This window comes from Pseudorasbora parva, chromosome 25, assembly GCF_024679245.1.
Source record: "Pseudorasbora parva isolate DD20220531a chromosome 25, ASM2467924v1, whole genome shotgun sequence".
NCBI classification, from domain to species: Eukaryota; Metazoa; Chordata; class Actinopteri; order Cypriniformes; family Gobionidae; genus Pseudorasbora; species Pseudorasbora parva.
This window is the reverse complement of record NC_090196.1, coordinates 18,892,779-18,914,542: the sequence shown is the minus strand read 5'-3', so window position 1 is coordinate 18,914,542 and position 21,764 is coordinate 18,892,779. Positions and strand designations below refer to the sequence as shown.

The window sequence follows — 21,764 nt, the reverse complement described above, 5'->3', positions numbered from 1 at the left end:
AGTAAGCACCCATTTCTCCCCGTATTTGTTCATTACAGTAAAATGACTACATTTCCCAAAATTCCCCGGACCGGAAGCTCGCGGCTACAACACAGCGTCGCTCTCTTCCGAATGCTCTAACATTTCTGTACGTTATTTCATGAAACGCTTAATGTAAAAGAAGACTATTTGGTTGAATATTGTATAAGAATAACACAATGAGACACTTAAAATAGCATTTCAAGGTAAGTAGAGAACGAAGTAAGTAAAATGGCAATATAGATAAGTGCACGGCTAGCAGCGGCTAACAGTAACCATAGACAACCGAGCTGTCACGACAAACTGTTAAAATAAATTCACTTTAAAAGATGTTTAATAACAAAACAGGTCTACGTCCTACTTATTTGTATTTAAACTTTGTTACATATTTAGCATTGCGTGCTAATAACAGAGTTAATGTAACGTTAGGTACTGTATGTATGAACTCGTCTTGATGTTCAAATGATGGGTTAAAGGCTAAATTCATGAGGAAGACAACTGCCGACTGCTGTGACGATGAGGAGGCTGAACAAAAAGAAAGCCCTGAACTTTGTGAAGGAGTTGGATGCTTTTCCCAAGGTTCCTGAGAGTTATGTGGAGACAACAGCCAGTGGAGGAACTGGTGAGATGAAATGAGATTTCATTTGTCAAAGTTATGTTTGCTTTGAAGAGACTATATAAATGTGTGTATGTGTATCAGTGTTATTTTAATAGTTCGTATATTCGTTACTAGAAATATAGTATAGTTCTTAGAAATAGCTTAAATTAAATAAGTTTCAGTTGATGTTTGTTTTAAGTGAAGACTTTTTTTATTGTTTTAGTTAAATATTATAACCCTGGTGTATGATAGATAGATAGATAGATAGATAGATAGATAGATAGATAGATAGATAGATAGATAGATATTATTACTGCTCTGATACTAAATTGAAACATCATAAAGCAAATTACATTGTGTTTTTTTCTTTTCTTTCTCAGTGTCTGTGTTGGCCTTCACGGCCATGGCACTATTGGCCTTCTTTGAGTTCTTTGTGTATCGGGATACATGGATGAAGTACGAGTATGAAGTGGATAAGGATTTTACTAGGTGACCCACTAACATAACTGTAAATTGTTATTTTGTATCTACATATAATCCTATAATAAGTGCATTGAAAACACTAACATTGTTTTTTCATCTTGCAGCAAACTACGAATTAATATTGATATCACAGTTGCCATGAGATGCCAATGTAAGTGCATCTTAATATAGCAATGTGTTGAAAAACTGACAGCATAGGTTTGTCAAAAATCTTTTGAATTTCTTTTTTTTCCTCTCCAGTTGTTGGTGCGGATGTGTTGGATCTCGCTGAGACGATGGTGGCATCTGACGGCCTGCAGTATGAACCCGTGAGTGTCTGAAAGTTACTTATTTCCTAGTATATTTTCTAGTTGTGCCATAACATGTTTACAACTCTTTCGCAGGTTGTTTTTGACCTTTCTCCTCAGCAGAGACTCTGGCACAGGTAACATACTTTTCATTTGTTTATAACGATCATGCTTTTAACCTCCAAACTGGTTCCTGTCACCTGTGAGTCTGTGACCGTAGTACATAATTGTAATCTTATGTGTTTGTCAATATAAAGATGAAATTATAAAAAGAAAAATTCTTTTTGTGTCCCTCAGAACACTTTTGCTCATTCAGGACCGTCTGCGTGAGGAACACTCACTCCAGGATGTTCTGTTTAAGAATGTCATGAAAGGTGCCCCCACTGCTCTCCCACCCAGGTTAGAACACTTGACACCTGAATGCGAACGTATTACTCTACATGTCGGCATGAAACGGAAGTTATGAGTCTTTTATTGCCTATTGTGACCTATATTTGAGTGAAACGGCTTCCCGAACAAGAATAACAAGAATTTGCTATTGGTCGATCTCACGTGAGTGAAAGATTGTCCTGCCCTCGTGCAAATAAACACCATCAGAGAAGAGATGTTGCTGCAATTGGGAAGGAAAGACATTTTGATTAAAGATTATAAAGACACAAATTATGTTCATGGTTGAATAATTAATAATAAATACTACAATATTCCACAAAAATAAGAATTTTTTCTAAGAAGTATGTCATTTTTTTGTTGAACATTTAGGGAAGATGACCCCACACAGCCTCTAAATGCCTGCCGGATTCATGGACATCTCTATGTTAATAAAGTAGCAGGAAATTTCCACATCACTGTTGGCAAGTATGTTTCATTTTTGCATCCAATTACATTTTGACTCACTTAAAGTTGTTTTTAAGTACTGCAAACTTATTGTAGAGTTTAAATGCATGTCAGTAGTCTATTTGATCGTTATTTTAGTCTATTTGATCGTTGTATATTATCATCCGCTGTCTGTGTATTTCCTTATGTTCATTTCAGGGCCATCCCACACCCTCGAGGTCATGCTCATCTAGCGGCCCTGGTCAGCCATGAGAGTAAGCTGAAAAGCTTCTTCAGACCTTAACAATGTTTGTTCATAGCCATGTTTTAGAAAAGTGGGTTTTGGTGCTACAGATATTATCTGAATGGCTCAGTCTATGCCAAACATATCTAGTGCTTTTGCATTGGGACTAGAAGGCAACACCTGTTCCATTAAAAAAAGGAATTGGTACATTAAGTTTTATGTCCAAAAGGTCAGTTTGATACTAAGTACTGTTTTATTTTTTTTAGCATACAACTTCTCCCATCGGATAGACCATCTGTCTTTTGGAGAGGAAATACCGGGCATATTAAATCCACTGGATGGCACAGAAAAAGTGTCTGCAGATCGTAAGTGATTGTAAACTTTTATAATTTTTTTGGGGGAAAAAGGGTGTGTGTGTGTGTGTGTGTGTGTGTGTGTGTATGCACAGCGGAACGTTTTTCAATGAATGAGTTTCGACGGACCGATTATACTGGAACACCAACTAGCGTTCACGAGTCACGACAACAACAAACCATAGTGAACATGAACGAAGAAGCTGATGAGACCGCTTTGCTTGGCCCCGTGGATGGGAAATTTTGTTTTTAAAAAACGAAAGGATGGAAGTGTCGACAAGAGCATGGTTGTGTGCAAGCAATACAACAAGGAATTTGCGTTTCACCGCAGCACATCGAGCCTCAAATATCACAAATATGCTTTTGCAACACTTAATGGCAAACATTGCACTGGTCTGCTGGACTGAAATAAATAAACAATATTTTGTTGATTAAAGGTGGGATAAGTGTTATTTCAAAACCGTTTTAGAAAAAGGACACGGGCTGAGTGGAATAACAAACTTGTAGCCAATCAGCAGGTAAGGGGCGTGTCTATTGTTGATGGTGAGAAGAGCTCTCGCTCGGCGCACGTCATTATTCAAAACACACGAGTCACACATGACAGACATTAGCACTAGCCTAATATATGCTGCTTGACTATGCTCGTGTGTCATGTTCACTTGTTTGTCCATTTGTGATCGTATTGTGGCTCACTTCAGCGACGATAAAGACCCGTTCATTTCCACACCGTATGGAGCATCTAAATCTCCTCACTGTGTGCTTCAAGCATCAGTTCACACAATGTCTCCGACAAGTAAGATAAACGTTTCTATACTCCTAATATATGTTTGTTTACTCTTTTTATCATCTATATAACCCTAATCCCGTCATAATTGTAATATGTCGTTAGCTGGACTGTCGTGCTTGTGTTCTATAGAGTTGTTCATGAGAACAGTTTGATCGCTATTTCTAATCTTGTCATAATTGTAGTATGTTCGTTAGTTGGACTGTCTTGCTCATGTATATCGTGTTGTTCACAAGAACGGTTTGTTTTTGTGATAGAAGGGATGACTTTTTCATTGAATATTCGACCTGGATTAGATACACAGAGATTCTGCCATAGCTGTTGTTGATGCCTCTGGGTTTACGTATGTGTGGGGCGGCGCTATCAAAATAGGGGCGAGACCCTTTTGGGGGTAGGGGCGTGTTTGTTTTGGTGATTTGAAATACCAACAACGGTTACCGGATAGCACTTACCCCACCTTTAAGCTTATGTATTCAGTCATTATTCAGTGGTAAAAATCCTTGTGAAAAATGACTCATTGTTCTCAGGTCAAATATTTATATGCAATTAAAATGCGATTAATTAATTACAAAGCCTCTAATTAATTAGATTCATTTTTTAATAGAGTCCCGGCCCTAATATATATATATATATATATATATATATATATATATGTATATATATATATATATATATATATATATATATATATATATATATATATGTATATATATGTATATGTTTATACAAATTGTATTAGGCCGGCGAGCGTGGCGAACCTTTTTTATTTCGGTTCCCATGTTAACAGGTTACAGCTTGCACACTGCCTGCGTGACTTGAGCCGTGCCGAAAACGCGTACATGCTAGAAATAGAACCAACGCCTATTTTTCATGCGACACGCAAGCATGTTGAAAGCGTTTCCAGGCAAGATAGAATAGGAACACATGTTTAAATGTAATTTTGATACGAATACATATTAATACATTACATTTTGATGTTTGAAAGTCTCAAAATAATTGCAGATATAGGTCTAATTGTAATTTAAAAGAAACATAATTATCGATTTTGAGATATTTCACCTGTCAATACAGAACGAAATATTCTGTAGCATATTTTGCCGTCAATACTGCCGACGATGTCTTTGCTGTTTCAGCAGGCTATATATTTATGTTTAACATGAACCTAAGGCTGGCCTAAGAACTGAAAAGGCTAACTGTGGCCACGTGAGCATCAGTTACACACTTATCACTTAATCAGTTAAGTTAACACTTTACGGTTTCCCTTACCTAAGAGAACCGTTTAAGGGATTATATGCAACACCCTTAAATCATTCCCTTAGATAATAGGAAATCACGCCTTAAGTATCATACTTAAGGGAAAAACTTAAGGTGTTTTATGCAACTGGGCACAGAACTAGACTACGGAGGAATGGAAGAAGGTGGCCTGGTCTGATGAATCACGCTTTCTTTTTACATATTACGTGGATGGCCGGGTGCATGTGCATTGCTTACCTGGGACACACATGGCACCAGGATTCACTATGGGAAGAAGGCAAGCCGGTGGAGGCAGTGTGATGCTTTGGGCAATGTTCTGCTAGGAAACCTTGGGTCCTGCCATCCATGTGGATGTTACTTTGACACATACCACACCATTATTGCAGACCATGTACACCCTTTCATGGAAACGGTATTCCCTGGTAACTGTGGCCTCTTTCAGCAGGAAAATGTGCCCTCCACAAATCAAAAATGGTTCAGGAATGGTTTGAGGAGCAAAACATATAGTTTGAGGTGTTGACTTGGCCTCCAAATTCCCCAGATCTCAATCCAATCGAGCATCTGTGGGATGTGCTGAACAAAAAAGTCCGATCCATGCAGGCCCCACCTCACAACCTATAGGACTTAAAGGATCTGCTGCTAACATCTTGGTTCCAGATACCACAGCACACCTTCAGGGGTCTAGGGGAGTCCATGCCTCGACGAGTCAGGGCTGTTTTGGCAGCAAAAGGGGGGCCAACACAATATTAGTCATAATTATTATGCCTAATTGGTGTATATATCAATTATTTTATTAGCATAAATATAAACATTTATCTATATGAGTGACTTTATAAATAACATTTATAATTTATATTAATTTATCATTTTAAACAAATATAGTAATTTTACAGTGGAGTCCAGAAGTAACATTTCTTAAACATTTTTGCATTTTTCTAATTCAATATATTTGTTTCCTTATTATCAGATAACCCTATGTCTTGTTTTCTTTTGTTAGATAATCAGATGTTCCAGTACTTCATTACCATTGTTCCCACAAAACTGCAGACATACAAGTTGTCAGCGGACACACACCAGTACTCAGTCACTGAACGGGTACAGATGCCTTTAAAACTCCAAAATATATATTCATAACCAGCTGTTGTTTTAATTAGTTTCATATCAAACTGACACGATTTGCTACATTTTACAAAGTTGAATTTTAAAATGTTATTTTTGTAAAGTACATAGTGTGTGCGTGATTGCCCAAGGATGAACACTGATGCCACATTTGGACTCTTTCCTTTAGGAGCGGGTGATAAACCACGCAGCGGGGAGTCATGGGGTTTCCGGGATCTTTATGAAGTATGACATCAGCTCTCTGATGGTAAAGGTGACTGAGCAGCACATGCCCCTGTGGCAGTTCCTCGTGCGGCTCTGTGGCATCATAGGTGGCATTTTCTCTACAACAGGTAAATGGAGAGGGAATCTGCTAATCACAAATATCTCATTTGAAATGATTCAATGATTGTGATTTGTTTCCGCAGGCATGTTACACAGTCTGGTTGGCTTCTGTGTAGATGTCGTCTGCTGTCGCTTTAAACTGGGGGTTTACAAACCGAAGACTGTAAGTAGTAGTTAGAGGGGTTTTATGCATCATTTTTAAATTGTTTTGGAACTGAGCATTGAAACTCTTGTATTTTATTTTCAGATGAGTGTTTTTGACGGCCACATGAACAGCCTGACACCACTTCTTTCTGAGAATGGCGAACAATAGCTGGGCTCTCCTCCTTACCCCATTTAAAGATAAATTCAGTCACTATTCAATCTGAAACACAACTGTAACTTCTAGGATTCAGATAATACATCATATTGAGTCATTTGTTTTACTGTAAAGAGCCATCTGCACTGACACTATAAAAACTATTACACAAGTATAAATTCATAAAGCGGTAGTTTGCACCTCCCCAGAAAATTGTTGGGTGCAAAAATATATACATTTTAATGATATATATATATATTGCACTCATTACGTTTGTTTCCCTTTTTTAAATGTTTCCAAATGCAGGCATTTAAATGATTTGATCATCTTTGATTACATGAAATATTCCCTTTTAAAAAATGCAGGTCCATATCTGAATATCAGGCAATTTAGTCTTAGGCGAAGTGGCTTTTAATACAACCCTAAAATATGAAGTAGTATCAGGAACATTTCAGACACGACCCATTCACGACAGTATTAGCATCTGGTTGGGATGTTTGTAATGATTGTCCCCAGCCAGAGCCGAGATCTCCACCTCAGGAAGGACTGATTATTTTTTGTTCATGTGCATTTCAAGAGGTTGTGTTTGATATTATTGATACTGATAAATGCAAGTAAAACAATCATGACTGTATATTAGTGTGAAATAATTCATTTATAGCATACTGAACATTCTTTCTGATGTAAATCATTTCCCACATTACTTTTGCATGATTATAGATTATTGTGCCAAAGCCTTTTCTAGTTCCATTAGGATCCCTGCTGTAATGGGTAAACTGGAAAAGGATTTGTAGTCCCTCTTAAAAAGTCTGGAGACAAATTACAGTCACATATAACCTCCTGTTGGTGTATTTTGCTTTGTTTATGAATTTTAACATGACATTTCCCAGGACTGAGATGTTTTTTTTTTGCTAGATTATTCAGCGTGTCTCCTGAGAGTCCAAATAAAAACACTTTCTTACGCACATGCACTCCTGTGATGTCAGAGTGTTGCCACCGTGTCTGTTCTTGTCTCATAAACAGCTAAATAAAATGTACACACGCACACATACGTATACATAAAGATTTTATTTTGCTGCTCAGGAGACAAGTACAGACACGGTGGCAACACTCCCGATAGCTTTAAGTGACTGTCCTTCAAGAGGCGTCTAATTTAAGCAGACTCTTGAAGCACCAGTTGTTGACCAGGCTGAGGTTAGTTGTTTTTTAATTAAAATGAATAAATATAGTTTATTATTGCATGTAATTTAACATTCTCATTTGTTCTTTCTTGCCCAAAGGACCGAAGAAAATGCAAGTGTGCAAATGACAATTATCAGAGCAGCTGGTTTAGAAACTACCTTGTTATGAGGAGATCACATACAAATCATAACTACATATTCTGAAGAGATCATTTTTAAAAATGCCATTCCAAACCTAAACGACTTTCTTTGTTCTGGGCAACACAAAGGAGAAATCTTGAAGAATTTTCAACACAATAACAGTTGTTAGTTCATCGTAATTCAATACAAAGCTGTCAAGCTCCCAAAAAAGAATCATAGAAGTGGTTATGACAACTCTTGAACTACTTTTATGGTGTGTTTTGAAGGGTGAAAGCTCCAGTCGCCATGGAAACGAGCAATCGGGGCATTCTTCAGATTATCTTTTAAATTGCACATAAGAAAGCAAGCCAGACATGTGGGTGAATAAATGATTAAAGGGATAGTTCACCCAAAAAAAGGAAATTCTGTCATTAATTTCTCACCCTCATGTCATTCCAAACCCGCAAGACCTTTGTTCATCTTCGGAACACATGGAGATATTTTTAATGAAATCTTCGAGCTTTCTGAGTGACCCATCCATACACCGAAATGTGATTACCACTTTCAAGGCTTAGAAAGACAGTCCATGTGTCGTCAGTGGTTCAACCTTAATTTCATGAAGTGTCGAGACTCGAGGATCTTTTTTGTGCAAAAAAAAAAAAAGTCACCAATTTCTCATGTGTCAGTTTCCTACGCAGTTTACGTTGGCCAGCTCCTGACGCATCCAGCGGATGTGTCATGGTCCTCATGTGAACAGCTTCAGCCAATCGGAAGCCGGCGTTCTGGCTTAACATGGAAGTTCTGCACTGTATTTACTGCGTCAACAGCATAGGAGACTGACACAGACGTGAAGAAATTGGTGAAAAGCTGTTTTTGTTTAGTTTGTTTTTTTGCACACAAAAAGTATTCGTGACGCTTCATAAAATTAATGTTGGAAACACTGTAGTCACTTGGATGTCTTTCCTACCTTTCTGGGCCTTAAAAGTGGTTGTGTTGCCATCTATGATTTCATCAAAAATCTCTTCATTTGTGTTCCGAAGATGAACAAAGGTCTTTTGGGTTTGGAACGACATGAGGGTAAGTAATTAATGAAAATTTAAATTTTGGGGTTAACTGAGCTTTTAGGTATCTCTTAAATTTGTAAAAATAGTGTGACTTTAGGCTTAAATTATGTGAAAAAAATCTCTCGAACAAGCTCAAGAGCATCATCATGCACGCTAGGTTTCTCCAAAATTCCTGAAGCAACAGGAGAAGTTTTCAATTGGCATTCTAGTTTTGTACTGGTACTTTCTTCCATGCAGTGTCCATATGGCACAGTCTCTTGCTCGGCAATATTTGAAACACAAATCCTGTCCTGTTCATCAGACGTGTCTTCATCTGTCTCCGGAATGATCTTTACCTCCTCCTCCTGGGATTGCATTTCATCTCTAGCACATGACTAAGATTGATAAAAAAAAAAAAAAAACAATAATAGGTGTGGGTCATGTGGCATAAATAATTCATTTTTGAGAATCAAAATCAATTTACCTTATCATCCTTCAAAATGCTGAGCGCCGTTTCCACGAGCTCCCTCTCGTTCATCCAATACGTGACGACCCTGAGAAAGACATTTTCATGAAACATCTCAATTCACATTATTTTTAAGTGATAGTTTTTAAATGAGTTTCTACCTTCGTCGGTTTTTCGCTCTCCGTTTTGTGGTTTCGTGTGATTTCTTCTTTTCCACTTCTGTATATTTACTGCATTTAACGTCAGATTTCACCATCCAGAGTGGTAGATTTCGGGGCTTTTCCGACATTATTTAGCGTAGTTTTATACCGAACCAGCCAAAAGGAACATTGTTTTTAATCTCTTCATTGACTGATTTTAAGATAATATATGTTATATGCGCCACCTTGTGGACTGGAGAACAATATAGCCTAGTTATTTCACAAGAAACGTGAATTTAAAGGCACAATATGTAAGATTTTTGGATTAAAATACCCAACAACCACTAGAACCTTCAACCACAACCACTCGTCCTTCGGATGAGACGTTAAATTGAGGTCCTGACTCTCTGTGGTCATTAAAAATCCCAGGATGTCCATCGTAAAAGAGTAGGGGTGTAACCCCGGCATCCTGGCCAAATTTGCCCATTGGCCTTCGTCCATCATGGCCTCCTTATCATCCCCGTCCTGATTGGCTTCATCACTCGGTCTCCTCTCCACCTTAAGATGGTGTGTGGTGGGCGCTCTGGCGCAATATGGCTGCCGTCCATCATCCAAGTGGATGCTGCACATTGGTGGTGGTTGGCTTTAGATACCCCTCCCCGTATATGTAAAGAGCTTTGAGGACCCACAAAAGTGCTATATGAATGTAACACATTATTAATTATAGAACAATGTTATATAATTGACGTGTGCGCATGCATTATCCCAAATGTTTACAAGAACGTTTAAATCCAGAGAAATAAGGCATTTTAACCAGTACACGGACCACATCACCTATCAATGACATCATACCCATAAACCAATAACTTAAAATATTATACAAGTGTCTGACAAAAAAAGTTTTGGAATCCTTGCATTACATGCACAAACAATAATAAACAGCAATGCCATAATACATTGAATGTTTTCCAGGTTTGAAATATTTTTTGTCCAGACGTTTGTTCAGGTGAAGGTCATTGGATATGATTAAGACACAGTGTTATGCATATCAGCAGTGTATAGAAATTTGCATATTTATTAAAATCTATCAAATACACATTTAGGAGTAAAAAGAATCAGGGTGAATCAATAAATTGTCATTGTGTGAATATGTAATCCATAAAAAAGTAAATGTAATCTGATTATGAGCATTTAAAATAATAGAATATAATTACAAGTACTATATTTTTAGAATCTGATTGTGTAATCCATATTAGGCCTACATGTGATCAGTTACTATACTATACTTGTGTATAATATATATATATATATATATATATATATATATATATATATATACACATATATATATATATATATATACTGTGACATCACATGGCATTTATTGTTTAAATTTTGTGATAAAATGGACAGAATACTTCATACATTCGTGTGGCAACTTGGGCTGAAGTATGTTTGCGTGTAAAACATGCCAACTGTTATAGACTGCATTATCTACACACTGTACCAGAAGTCCTGTACCGAAACGGTTCGGTATGAATACGTGCACCGTTACACTCCTACTTTCAGTACGATGAGAGCTCACACAATCAGACATGAGTAGAATCAGAACTGTAAAAGAACTTTAGACCTTGTCAGAGTTTATTTAACAGTATATCAGAATATCATACAGGTAAACAAGATTTTAGCAAAATTTATTATATCCGTACTGTTGCATTTCATAAAAATATTTGATCACTTAGTCTTTGAAACTATCAATAATACATTAAACCATATTTATAGGAGTACAGCTGTACAAGGTAAATACACATCTAACACTAGACAGTAATATTGATCTGAATGGGCCCTGGTACGTGCCATCTTTCACAGATTCAATATTTTCCTCAGTAATATAAAATGTTTTTTTTTTTCCTTTGTCTTATTTTCACAGCAGGCAGGATACAGCTTCAAACAGTAAAAGCTATGAGCTGTGCAATAAATGCATCCACCTTTTCCTTCACCGTTTCTCGCTGTCTGTCTCTCCATGTAAACAGCAGGTTATTCTAGCACACTGCACCCAATGGTGGAATCAATGGAGACTACAAATATAATGTGCTAGCTACAAAACCATCGGGGAGATATGAACACGGAGCATTTTATTGTGGCACACATTACTAATATACACTATCTTGTTTCCACTGCAAAAAAACATTATTAACAAAAAAAAAAACATTATGAATCATTTTCCTCTTTTCCATCTAAAAACGTATAAACATCCTTAAAACAAGATGAATCTGCTCGATATTGTATATTGGGAAATGAGTTTTTCAAGCATAAATGTAACCAAATTTAGTGAAGTTTGTGCTTAAAACAATAAAATTACCTTAATTCAAAATACACTTAAACATTTTTTTTTACATTGCAACATTTCCTATTAAATAGTGTATATATGAATTAAGAATACATTAATGTATTTAAAATAATAATTATAATAGTTGATTACTTTGTAAAAAATAAACTTACATTTTAATATTTCATTAATAAAAAATAATAATAATTTTGATAAATGTCAAAGTAACTACTTTTATTTTGGCAAAAATATATGTAGCTGAACACAATCAGAGTTATATTAAAGGGGTGGTTCCGTGGCTTTTTTCTAGGCTTGGTTGTGTTTATGGGGCGCAGTATAACACGTATTAATACTTCTTTTTTTTTTTAAACGCTGTATTTTTCTTATATTTGACCTTTATTCCACAACGCTGTCTCCACTGTCCTTTAAACGGATCATTTGCTTCCTGCTTCTATGAAGCCCATCCCTCTGAAAAACACAATGGTCTTAGATTAGTTAGATGGCCAAATGTAGTTTAATGTATTTTTATTGGCTAAAGTGCCAAGCACAGGTTGTCCGGAAACGCCACGCCCCTTACCATTACGGGCAGAAGTCACATCTGCAGTGACTAGCAAGGGTTTATGATGTCACCAACCCGGGAAGAAGCTCTTTGTAGTCCAAACCGGCCGTTTTTGAAGGCAGTAAACTGCCATAGCTTTAAAAGACAATATCTTCGTTTGCATTGAACTTTCCGTGCTGTAACTTTGCAGATACTGTTTATGCTCAAGCAGCAACATTACACACTAACTAAACCGAAAAAAGTGAAATCACATGCAACCACCCCTTTAAATAATATCCTTGTTCTTAGCTTTGTGGAACTGATGACTGATGAGTTTTTGAAGCTCCAAAAAGTGCATCCATCCAATATAAAAGTGGGTTAATAAATGCCTTCTGAAGCAAAGCCATGGGTTTTTGTGAGAAAAACTTTGGGTCATAGTTCATCGTTCCATTGGAACTCGACTCTCTTATGAGCACGTTGCCTGAAGTCAGTGTATATAAAGTTTTAAAATACAGATATTTTTACAAAAACCCTTCACTTGGCTTCAGAAGGCTTTTATCACCTCACTAGAGTTGTGTAGATGACTATTATGATTGATGGAGCATCGGCTATTCAATGCCATTACAAAACTAAGAAGAGCCGGGATATTATTTAACATAACTCCGATTGTGTTCAGCTGAAAGAAGAAAGGCATACACTTTGGATGGCTTGAGGGTGAGTAAATGATGGGGTCATTTTCATTTTAACCTGTTTTAAGGATGTTTGGAAAATGTTACAGGAAAACGAGAGACAAAATACTGATCAAGACTTTTTTTTGCAGTGTTGAGAAGTAGGAATGTGATGAGCTTAAATTGATATGCAACGTTTTCAATGCATCTCTGGACGCAGATTCAGGATATTCTGTAGTTCAAGAAACCACTCGAAAATCTGGAATTACATTCCACATACCTCAAAAAACTATTGAATTGGCACAGTTATCAGCCTGTGATCAGAACGACAGGTGTTGAGCAGCATAAGACAATTTCACAATGAAATGAATACAAAAAGAGGTGAAACTACATGGCATCGACCCTCTCTCCTCCACACTGTGCCATTCAAATACTGGAACGGTTTCTGTTGATCATTATCACCTTATGAAACGCATTAACACACACTCCTTCATCTAATGAAAAGGTCAGAATGATTGAGGTTTGGATAAAACAGTGTTTGCCGCAACAAACACAAAATCTTGATATATTATCTTATTTTCTCATAACACTGTCCACATGTGCCAGATCAGAAATTCTGATCTTTATACATTTTTACTAACAAAACATTTTCACAACATCAGAAAAAAAATTGGCAAAGTTTATCACCGTTAAACCAAAGGTGAAAACAAAAGCTCAGATTTTAAGATGATTCAATTTTTTTTATGTAAAATGCATATTTTATACTGCTCTTTGTCCTGCCAGTAAGGCACTCTGCCCCATACAACTGGGTCCCACCCATTCATGCTCGAGAGACCCTGATCATGCCCATATCCCTTAAAAAGATACATGTTCCTTGTCTCGGCTCCCAGCTTTCCCGTGTCTTAACCAGGTGCGATTGTCAAGCGATAAACTAATGTGACTGGAATATAAAGTTCTGGATACTGATTAGTTTAAAATCATTTACATGGTATGCTTGATAACTGATCAATGGCCGATATTAAAATTCCATACCATTTTGTTTAAAAAAAATAAAACTAAAAATCAATAATTTGTTAAAAACTGACGTGCATGGTACCAAAATCTTGCACCAAGAATATGGAGTAAAAATATTGAAGTAAATAATTAACTAACTAAACACTAACTAACTAACTAAAATCCATATTTATGTGAATGTAGCCCCACCCATAATAACATATTATTGGTCAAAATCCACATTTATGTGTTTGTAGCCCCACCCATAGTTACCTCTTATTGGTCTAAACTCAACATTTAAGTGTATGTAGCCCCGTCCATAATTAAATTTTATTGTTTAAAAATCCACATTTATGTGAATGTAGCCCCGCTCATAATTACATATTATTGGTCCAAAATCCACATTTATGTGAATGTAGCCCCGCCCATAATTAAATCTTATTGGTTAAAAATCCACATTTATGTGAATGTAGCCCCGCCCATAATTAAATCTTATTGGTTAAAAATCCACATTTATGTGAATGTAGCCCCGCCCTTAATTACATTTTATTGTTTTAAAATCCACATTTGTTTGAAGCCCCGCCCATAATTACATATTATTGGTCTAAAATCCACATTTATGTGAATGTAGCCCCACCCACAATTGCATATTGTTTTAAAATCCACATTTATGTTTGAAGCCCAGACCATAATTAAATCTTATTGGTCTAAAATCAACATTTTTGTGTATGAAGCCCCATCCATAATTCAATCTTAATTGTTAAAAATCCACATTTATGTGAATGTAGCCCCGCACATAATTACATATTATTGGTCCAAAATCCACATTTACATGTATACAGTTCCACCCATAATTACATATTATTGGTCTAAAATCCACATTTACCGGTATGTAGCCCCATCCATAGTTACATGTTAACGATCCAAAATCTATGCTTTTTTGCATTTGGAGTGAACAGGCAAATTATGTCTTGTCGCACTTGGTTAAGACACAGTAAAGGACTACATGTCTCCTGGTCTCAGACCAAACTGCCCTGAAAAACTCCCTCCCTTTTTAATTAGCTCCTCTAATTAGCCCCCATGAACTACGGCTCCATCAGAGACATGGGAATGAGGCTTGTGAGGTGTAAGATGGCACCCCAAATCCACAGTGGTGGCACACAGTCCAGGGCCAATGAGGCCGGAATGACGCACTCAGGCTTCGGAAACATCTGGGGTCCTTCTCGGGTTCAGTTCGCAGTGTAACCGAACATTTGGCTGGGCGGGTTCATCGATAGACTAAGCCACACTAATGTAACACATTGTCTTGGGTTCTAAAGGGATACGTCCATGCGGCAGATTTGGCGATTGATATGCATTTACCTCCCGTAACTCCTTTACCTTGTATCTCCATCATGGCGGCCTCCTTTAATATTTACTGTCAGTGTTTTACAATGTCTATGGTGATGTTTTCCCCCATCAGACATATAACGAAACTCAATACTAAAACGTTGAAGTTCTCAACTCGTAAGTTTGTGTGTTTCTTCGGGAATCTCTTTTCATGCTACACATATATTTGCGATATTTGACCCCAGTATCGCTAGGGGTTTGTTCTGAACATCTTGAAATGATACAAAAAATAAACAACCTCTACATGATGATAAAATAAAGAGAGCTCGAGTCCACAGGACGGAAGAACGAGGCGTTGAAAGTTCGGCTCGTTCCCCTGCGAGAAGTTTCCGCTCTGGATCCAGAATTAAACAGCGAGAGGGAGAGCCACGCGTCTTTGGCTGCCGTTCATCTGGATCGTTCAGAAAAACGAATAACAAACTTGGATCAGCGACTATATGAAAAGCAAGTTGGATGCGACAGTCCATTTGAGGTTGATGCGTCTCCATCTATTCTTAATATTTTCGACTTTTATGATCCATCTTCTCTGTTTTTTAGGCTTTCAAATCACAGCTCTTACAGGTGGACCGGCCACCCTTTGTTCCACAGGCGAAACCCCACAAAACTGACCATGAGGGTTGCCGTGATTGGTCCAGACTGTCTCAGAATGCCACAGAAAGTCCAGGGTTTGAGGCTGGATGAGATGACGGGTGACGGCGAAGGGCGAGTGTCACGCTAGCGGGGTGAGACTACTTCCGACAAGGCAGGGGCGGCTGGAGAGACAGCACTCCAGGAGGCGGCACTGTCTACCAGGAAACACAGAGAACCTGTAAATCACCCCATACACCCGACTGCACATCAAGGTTACTGCCAATGGACACAACAGAAGCGTTGGGGAGCAATGCATTTACATTTTTTAGTAGCATTTCTTGTAACAAGCTAATTTAGTGTAACAGGAAACTATTGATTCTAAAAATGTAAAATGATCCTATCCCTCAGCCGAAATGTTGCTAAATTTGATTCATTTTAGTTTAATTCATTGGTTTATTTGGATTATTTATGTAAATTATCTTTTATATCTTTTGCATAGTGAAATATTTTATAAAAAATACTGCATATATCACTGTATAATAAACTTTATTTTTTTACATATCGAAATATGTATATTTTGATATATGTAATTTCTATTATAAAAATGTATATAAATAATACAAATACATGCATATTATGAAGAGCCAAACAATACATAATTTTATGAAATCTGAATTTATATTTACAGATCGTGAATAAAGTTATTAAAATATAAATCCAAATCCAAATCCAAATCCATCTTAATCTGAATAAATCTGAAAATATAAAAGCAAATCTAAATATATGTAGCTACTAGCTCTAATTCTGAATATATCTATGAAAATGTGAATATATATATATATATATATATTATATATATATATATATATATATATATATATATATATATATATATATATATATATATATATATATATATATATTCTAGTTCTGTCAAATCAATTAACCGCATCCAACATAATAATTAAACACAGTACACACACACATATATATAGAGAGAGAGATAACGTGTGTGTTTGTGTGTATGTATGTATGTATGTATGTATGTATGTATTTATGTATGTATGTATATTTATTTATTTATTACACGGCTCTGTGAAATACTTGATTCTGATTGGTCAATCGTGCATTCCAGCGGTATGTTATTTCCAGATAACACCCGCTCATACGGGTACTACGAGTTATCTTGACCGGTACTACTTCTATGCTTAACGCTGGCGCCATCTTGTAGCTTAAACAGCCTTGGGTTACAATGGAAGACTTCAAGGCAGGTTTCCTTTATAACGTTTTTAATATCGATATTTTTCTTACACAAACGCATCGATTCGAATCAGAAGGCTCTATTAACCCATCGGAGTCGTGTGGAGCACGTTATTTGACGGACAGCTGCATTTTTTATGGACTTCAAACACAACTACAACAACTGCTTGGATTAACGTTAGCCTGGACTTTTTAAATATAACTCAGATTGTATTTGTCTGAAAGAAGAATGGCATATACACCTATGATAACTTGAGGGTGAGTAAATCATTGGCTTGGTTTCATTTTTGGGTGAACTAACCCTTTCAGCATTAATTTCCAACATTTAGCAAGGGCTTATGGCAAATCTTCAGCAATAGATAAAGGCTTAAAGCAGGTTGGAACTGTTTTTCTTCGCGGATGCTTTGCATAAAAGCTAATAAAATATTTAATCTCAAGACAATATTTTGTGTCTAATAATGATTTATTTGAGACTAGTAGTAGCCGTGTAATAAGCGCTTAGCGTCGGGGTCCTGATCACTCTGTCGGGGTTTATTCTGCGATAACAACCAGCTGGGTGTACATTATCCCTTACGTATACACTATATATATATACACACACACACACACACACACACATATATATATATATATACACACACATATAGTTTAAATATTTAATAATAACAATTTTAAATTGAATAAAATAACCCTTTTCTAAAATGTAATGCTTCCATCAGTTTCAAAGTAGCTTCCCCAACACTGCCATATGCACACATGCACACAGTGACACAAGACTACACACAAACACACTTCGCGGCCAATCACAGTCTAGGTAAAAAAATTAATTAAAAAAACTGAGACATGCAACGAACGCTAGCGTGCCAATGCAAACCGAAACAGAACAGAAGCAGAGAGAACATTAACAGTTATAGAAGAAACACGAGCAGAAAGACGTGCAGGATGCCACGAACCGTGTCTTTAGAGTGTCCCATAATGAAGAAATAGGGTGAGGCTAGAGTGTCGCTTTTCATGCACATGGAAAGGTTGGTAGATACCATTCCTACAGGACAGGAAGTAAAATACTAAACTATTGCAGTTAGAAAAACAGAGCAGCTGATAGAAAAGAGGAGTTAAGACAACACTGGTTACAGGCTACCAGACGTTTCATCACTACATGAAAGTTCACTGAAAGGTTTAATTGACATAGTGAGTCATAAAAGGCTTTTAAGCTTTTAACAGAGTTTTCAGCTAAAGCAAACCGTCAAGATCACAGTGTGCCGCTTGAGCGATTGTTCCCCCGGTGCACTCCAACAAGCACATTTATGGGCATTCACATTATTATTTTGGCCAAAATCAGCAGGTTTTTAAGTTTTAAAACATGATTACCAATTTTACGTCTATCGGAAAAGTTGCTAATGGCTATAAAAACGTTGTTTTTAAATTGCAATACCCACCATATTCCGGTACCTGTCCCGTGCCCCTCTTCAACAGCAGACGCACTCGACGACCACCGGCCTTGATGAGCTCGATGGCGCGGGCATGACTCATGTCTCTCGTACTCTCACCGTTTATTTCAATAATCTGATCTCCAACCTGTGGAATCATGGGAAATCAGCAGGGAATATTTTGAGTCAGGATCACCCCAAAGGTGGTTAGTGTTTGATAACTAACCAGTCAGAATCAAGTATTCTAGAGATTTGTGTAATAAGTGCTGATACACTACTATTCAAAGGTTTGGGGTCGCTACCATTTTTTAATGTCTTTAGTCTCTTCAGTTCACCAAAGCCGCATTTATTTGACCAAAAATACAGTAAAAAAGGATAATTGTGAAATAATATATATATATTAAAAAACAATTATCCTGTGATCAAAGCTGAATTTTCAGCTGAAAAATTCTTTGATTATTTGCTGTTTTAGAAACTTTTCTTATTATCAATGCTGGAAAAAATGTGCTGCTTAATATGCTTTATATTTTTACGAAATTTGATGAACAAATTTGACTAAAATTTAATTGAAATATAAATATTTTGTTATAAATGTATAAATGTCTTTACTGTCCCTTTTAATTTGGAGCCCCTAAAGGGAAAGATTTTTTTAAAAAAAAGATAATATTTTTTTAAAAAAAAAATTTTTTTGCGTCTCAACAATATTATATACACACACACACACACACACACACACACACACACACACACACACACACACACACACACACACACACACACACACACACACACACACTCACACTCACACTCACACTCACACTCACACTCACACTCACACTCACACTCACACTCACACTCACACTCACACTCACACTCACACTCACACACACACACACACACACACACACACAGCGTTGCCCCCTTGAACTTTGCAACCTTTTGCCACATTTCAGGCTTAAAAACAAAGATATAAAATTGTAATTTTTTGTGAAGAATCAACAATAAGTGGGGCACAATCATGAAGTGGAATGAAGTTTATTGGATATTTCAAACTTTTTTAACAAATCAAAAACTGAAAAATTGGGCATGTAAAATTATTCGGCCCCTTTACTTTCAGTGCAGTAAACTCTCTCCAGAAGTTCAGTGAGGATCTCTGAATGATCCAATGTTGACCTAAATGACTAATGATGATAAATAGAATCCACCTGTGTGTAATCAAGTCTCTGTATAAATGCACCTGCACTGTGATAGTCTCAGAGGTCCGTTTAAAGCTCATGAAGAACAAGGAACACATCAGGCAGGTCCGAGATACTGTTGTGGAGAAAATTAAAGCCGGATTTGGATACAAAAAGATTTCCCAAGCTTTAATCATCCCAAAGAGCACCGTGCAAGCAATAATATTGAAATGGAAGGAGTATCAGACCACTCCAAATCTACCAAGACCTGATCGTCCCTCTAAACTTTCAGCTCATAAAAGGAGAAGACTGATCAGAGATGCAGCCAAGAGGCCCATGATCACTCTGGATGAACTGCAGAGATCTACAGCTGAGGTGGGAGACTCTGTCCATAGGACAACAATCAGTCGTATACTGCACAAATCTGGCCTTTATGGAAGAGTGGCAAGAAGAAAGCCATTTCTTAAAGATATCCATAAAAAGTGTTGTTTAAAGTTTGCCATAAGCCACCTGGGAGACACACCAAACATGTGGAAGAAGGTGCTCTGGTCAGATGAAACCAAAATTGAACTTTTTGGCAACAATGCAAAACGTTATGTTTGGCGTAAGAGCAACACGGCTCATCACCCTGAACACACCATCCCCACTGTCAAACATGGTGGCGGCAGCATCATGGTTTGGGCCTGCTTTTCTTCAGGGACAGGGAAGATGGTTAAAGGTGATGGGAAGATGGATGGAGCCAAATACAGGACCATTCTGGAAGAAAACCTGATGGAGTCTGCAAAAGACCTGAGACTGGGACGGAGATTTGTCTTCCAACAAGACAATGATCCAAAACATAAAGCAAAATCTACAATGGAATGGTTCAAAAATAAACATATCCAGGTGTTAGAATGGCCAAGTCAAAGTCCAGACCTGAATCCAATCAAGAATCTGTGGAAAGAACTGAAAACTGCTGTTCACAAATGCTTCGTTACACTTCGTGATTGTGTCCCACTTGTTGTTGATTCTTCACAAAAAAAATACAGTTTTATTGAAGCCTGAAATGTGGCAAAAGGTCGCAAAGTTCAAGGGGGCAAAATATATATATATATGTATTTCAAAAATGCTAAAAGCCAAATATAATTGTACATAATTTAATTATCATTATTGTTTACACAGGGTGAAACGTTGAAAATAAATCTTAACAGTTTGAGTGTGAGACTCTTATTTGTAAAAGTGCAATCATCCAAAGCCTTTTCCATCTAACAGTGCTGCCGATCTCAGAATCAAGCATCTGAAGAGTTTTCTCACCCTCATTCTGCCGTTGCGGATCGCGGGTCCGTCCTCAGCCAGTCTCAGCACAAACAGGTCCATCTTATATTCCCGTCCTCCGCGGATACTAAAGCCAAATCCCTTCACACTTTTCTCCAGTTCCACAGTGAAATAGTCATAGTCCTAGAAAAAATGTAATACACAAAAAATCTAAGTGTGACACACTGCTTTTCAAGGCAACCCCCACATTTTACTTTTATTTAGCTTTTATCCAATTTACATTTAGATATATTTAATATTCATTTATATTGATTTACTTTTTTCTAAAATTATCAAAATTACATTTAAAATCATTATATGAGATCAAACTTAATTAAAATATTTGTAAAAAAAATTATAATAATTATATATATTATATACACCGATCAGGCATAACATTATGACCGGTGAAGTGAATTACACTGATTATAATAATAGATTTTATTTATAACACACTTTTCATTCCGAAGAATCTCAAAGTGCAAATTATATAATATCTTCATCACGGCAAATGTTAGTGCGTGGGATATATTAGGTAGCAAGTGAACATTTTGTCCTCAAAGTTGATGTGTTAGAAGCAGGAAAAATGGGCGAGAC

The 21,764-nt window shown here is 36.8% G+C and overlaps 3 protein-coding genes across 11 annotated transcripts in view; 1 reads left to right on the top strand and 2 right to left on the bottom strand.

Moving 5' to 3' along the window:
* The first annotated feature begins 72 nt into the window (after window positions 1–72).
* On the top strand, window positions 73–7,542 carry ergic2 (ERGIC and golgi 2). Of its 2 annotated transcripts, none has more exons than XM_067436896.1 (14): window positions 73–224; window positions 495–640; window positions 997–1,105; window positions 1,204–1,250; window positions 1,340–1,407; window positions 1,483–1,523; window positions 1,684–1,785; window positions 2,146–2,241; window positions 2,419–2,474; window positions 2,710–2,808; window positions 5,832–5,929; window positions 6,123–6,285; window positions 6,361–6,440; window positions 6,525–7,542. In XM_067436896.1, exons 2-14 carry the CDS (start codon window positions 535–537, stop codon window positions 6,588–6,590), a joined length of 1,131 nt encoding a protein of 376 aa, XP_067292997.1. In that variant the 5' UTR covers window positions 73–224; window positions 495–534; the 3' UTR covers window positions 6,591–7,542. The 2 variants fall into 2 exon arrangements, with proteins under 2 accessions (XP_067292997.1, XP_067292998.1); XM_067436897.1 differs by having other exon boundaries at window positions 448–640.
* Window positions 7,543–7,774: 232 nt separating this feature from the next.
* On the bottom strand, window positions 7,775–9,737 carry si:ch211-127m7.2 (uncharacterized). Its single transcript, XM_067436898.1, has 3 exons — window positions 9,547–9,737; window positions 9,404–9,473; window positions 7,775–9,314 (listed from the first exon to the last, which is right to left on the bottom strand). Exons 1-3 carry the CDS (start codon window positions 9,672–9,674, stop codon window positions 9,045–9,047), a joined length of 468 nt encoding a protein of 155 aa, XP_067292999.1. The 5' UTR covers window positions 9,675–9,737; the 3' UTR covers window positions 7,775–9,044.
* Window positions 9,738–11,144: 1,407 nt separating this feature from the next.
* magi2b (membrane associated guanylate kinase, WW and PDZ domain containing 2b) overlaps window positions 11,145–21,764 on the bottom strand; it is a 129,328-nt gene continuing 118,708 nt past the window's right edge. For 6 of the 8 annotated variants that reach the window (XM_067436888.1, XM_067436889.1, XM_067436890.1 and 3 more), the window contains 4 exons: window positions 21,168–21,311; window positions 18,709–18,847; window positions 18,226–18,314; window positions 11,145–16,227 (listed from right to left, as the gene is read on the bottom strand). In XM_067436888.1, coding sequence (XP_067292989.1) covers window positions 16,171–16,227; window positions 18,226–18,314; window positions 18,709–18,847; window positions 21,168–21,311 — 429 coding nt within the window. In that variant the 3' untranslated portion in view covers window positions 11,145–16,170. The remainder of the gene's footprint in view (window positions 16,228–18,225; window positions 18,315–18,708; window positions 18,848–21,167; window positions 21,312–21,764) is intronic. The other 2 variants (XM_067436892.1, XM_067436895.1) reach the window with 1 other exon arrangement.

What these genes read in the sequence shown, in the direction of transcription:
- si:ch211-127m7.2 (XM_067436898.1), bottom strand. Translation starts at nt 9,674, where the DNA reads ATGTCGGAAAAGCCCCGAAATCTACCACTCTGGATGGTGAAATCTGAC. An exon ending in AGAGCGAAAAACCGACGAAG is followed by an intron (nt 9,474 to 9,546) that starts GTAGAAACTCAT and finishes TGTCTTTCTCAG; the next exon opens with GGTCGTCACGTATTGGATGA. An exon ending in GCATTTTGAAGGATGATAAG is followed by an intron (nt 9,315 to 9,403) that starts GTAAATTGATTT and finishes TATCAATCTTAG; the next exon opens with TCATGTGCTAGAGATGAAAT.
- ergic2 (XM_067436896.1), top strand. Translation starts at nt 535, where the DNA reads ATGAGGAGGCTGAACAAAAAGAAAGCCCTGAACTTTGTGAAGGAGTTG. An exon ending in GTGGATAAGGATTTTACTAG is followed by an intron (nt 1,106 to 1,203) that starts GTGACCCACTAA and finishes TTCATCTTGCAG; the next exon opens with CAAACTACGAATTAATATTG. An exon ending in TGGCATTTTCTCTACAACAG is followed by an intron (nt 6,286 to 6,360) that starts GTAAATGGAGAG and finishes TTGTTTCCGCAG; the next exon opens with GCATGTTACACAGTCTGGTT.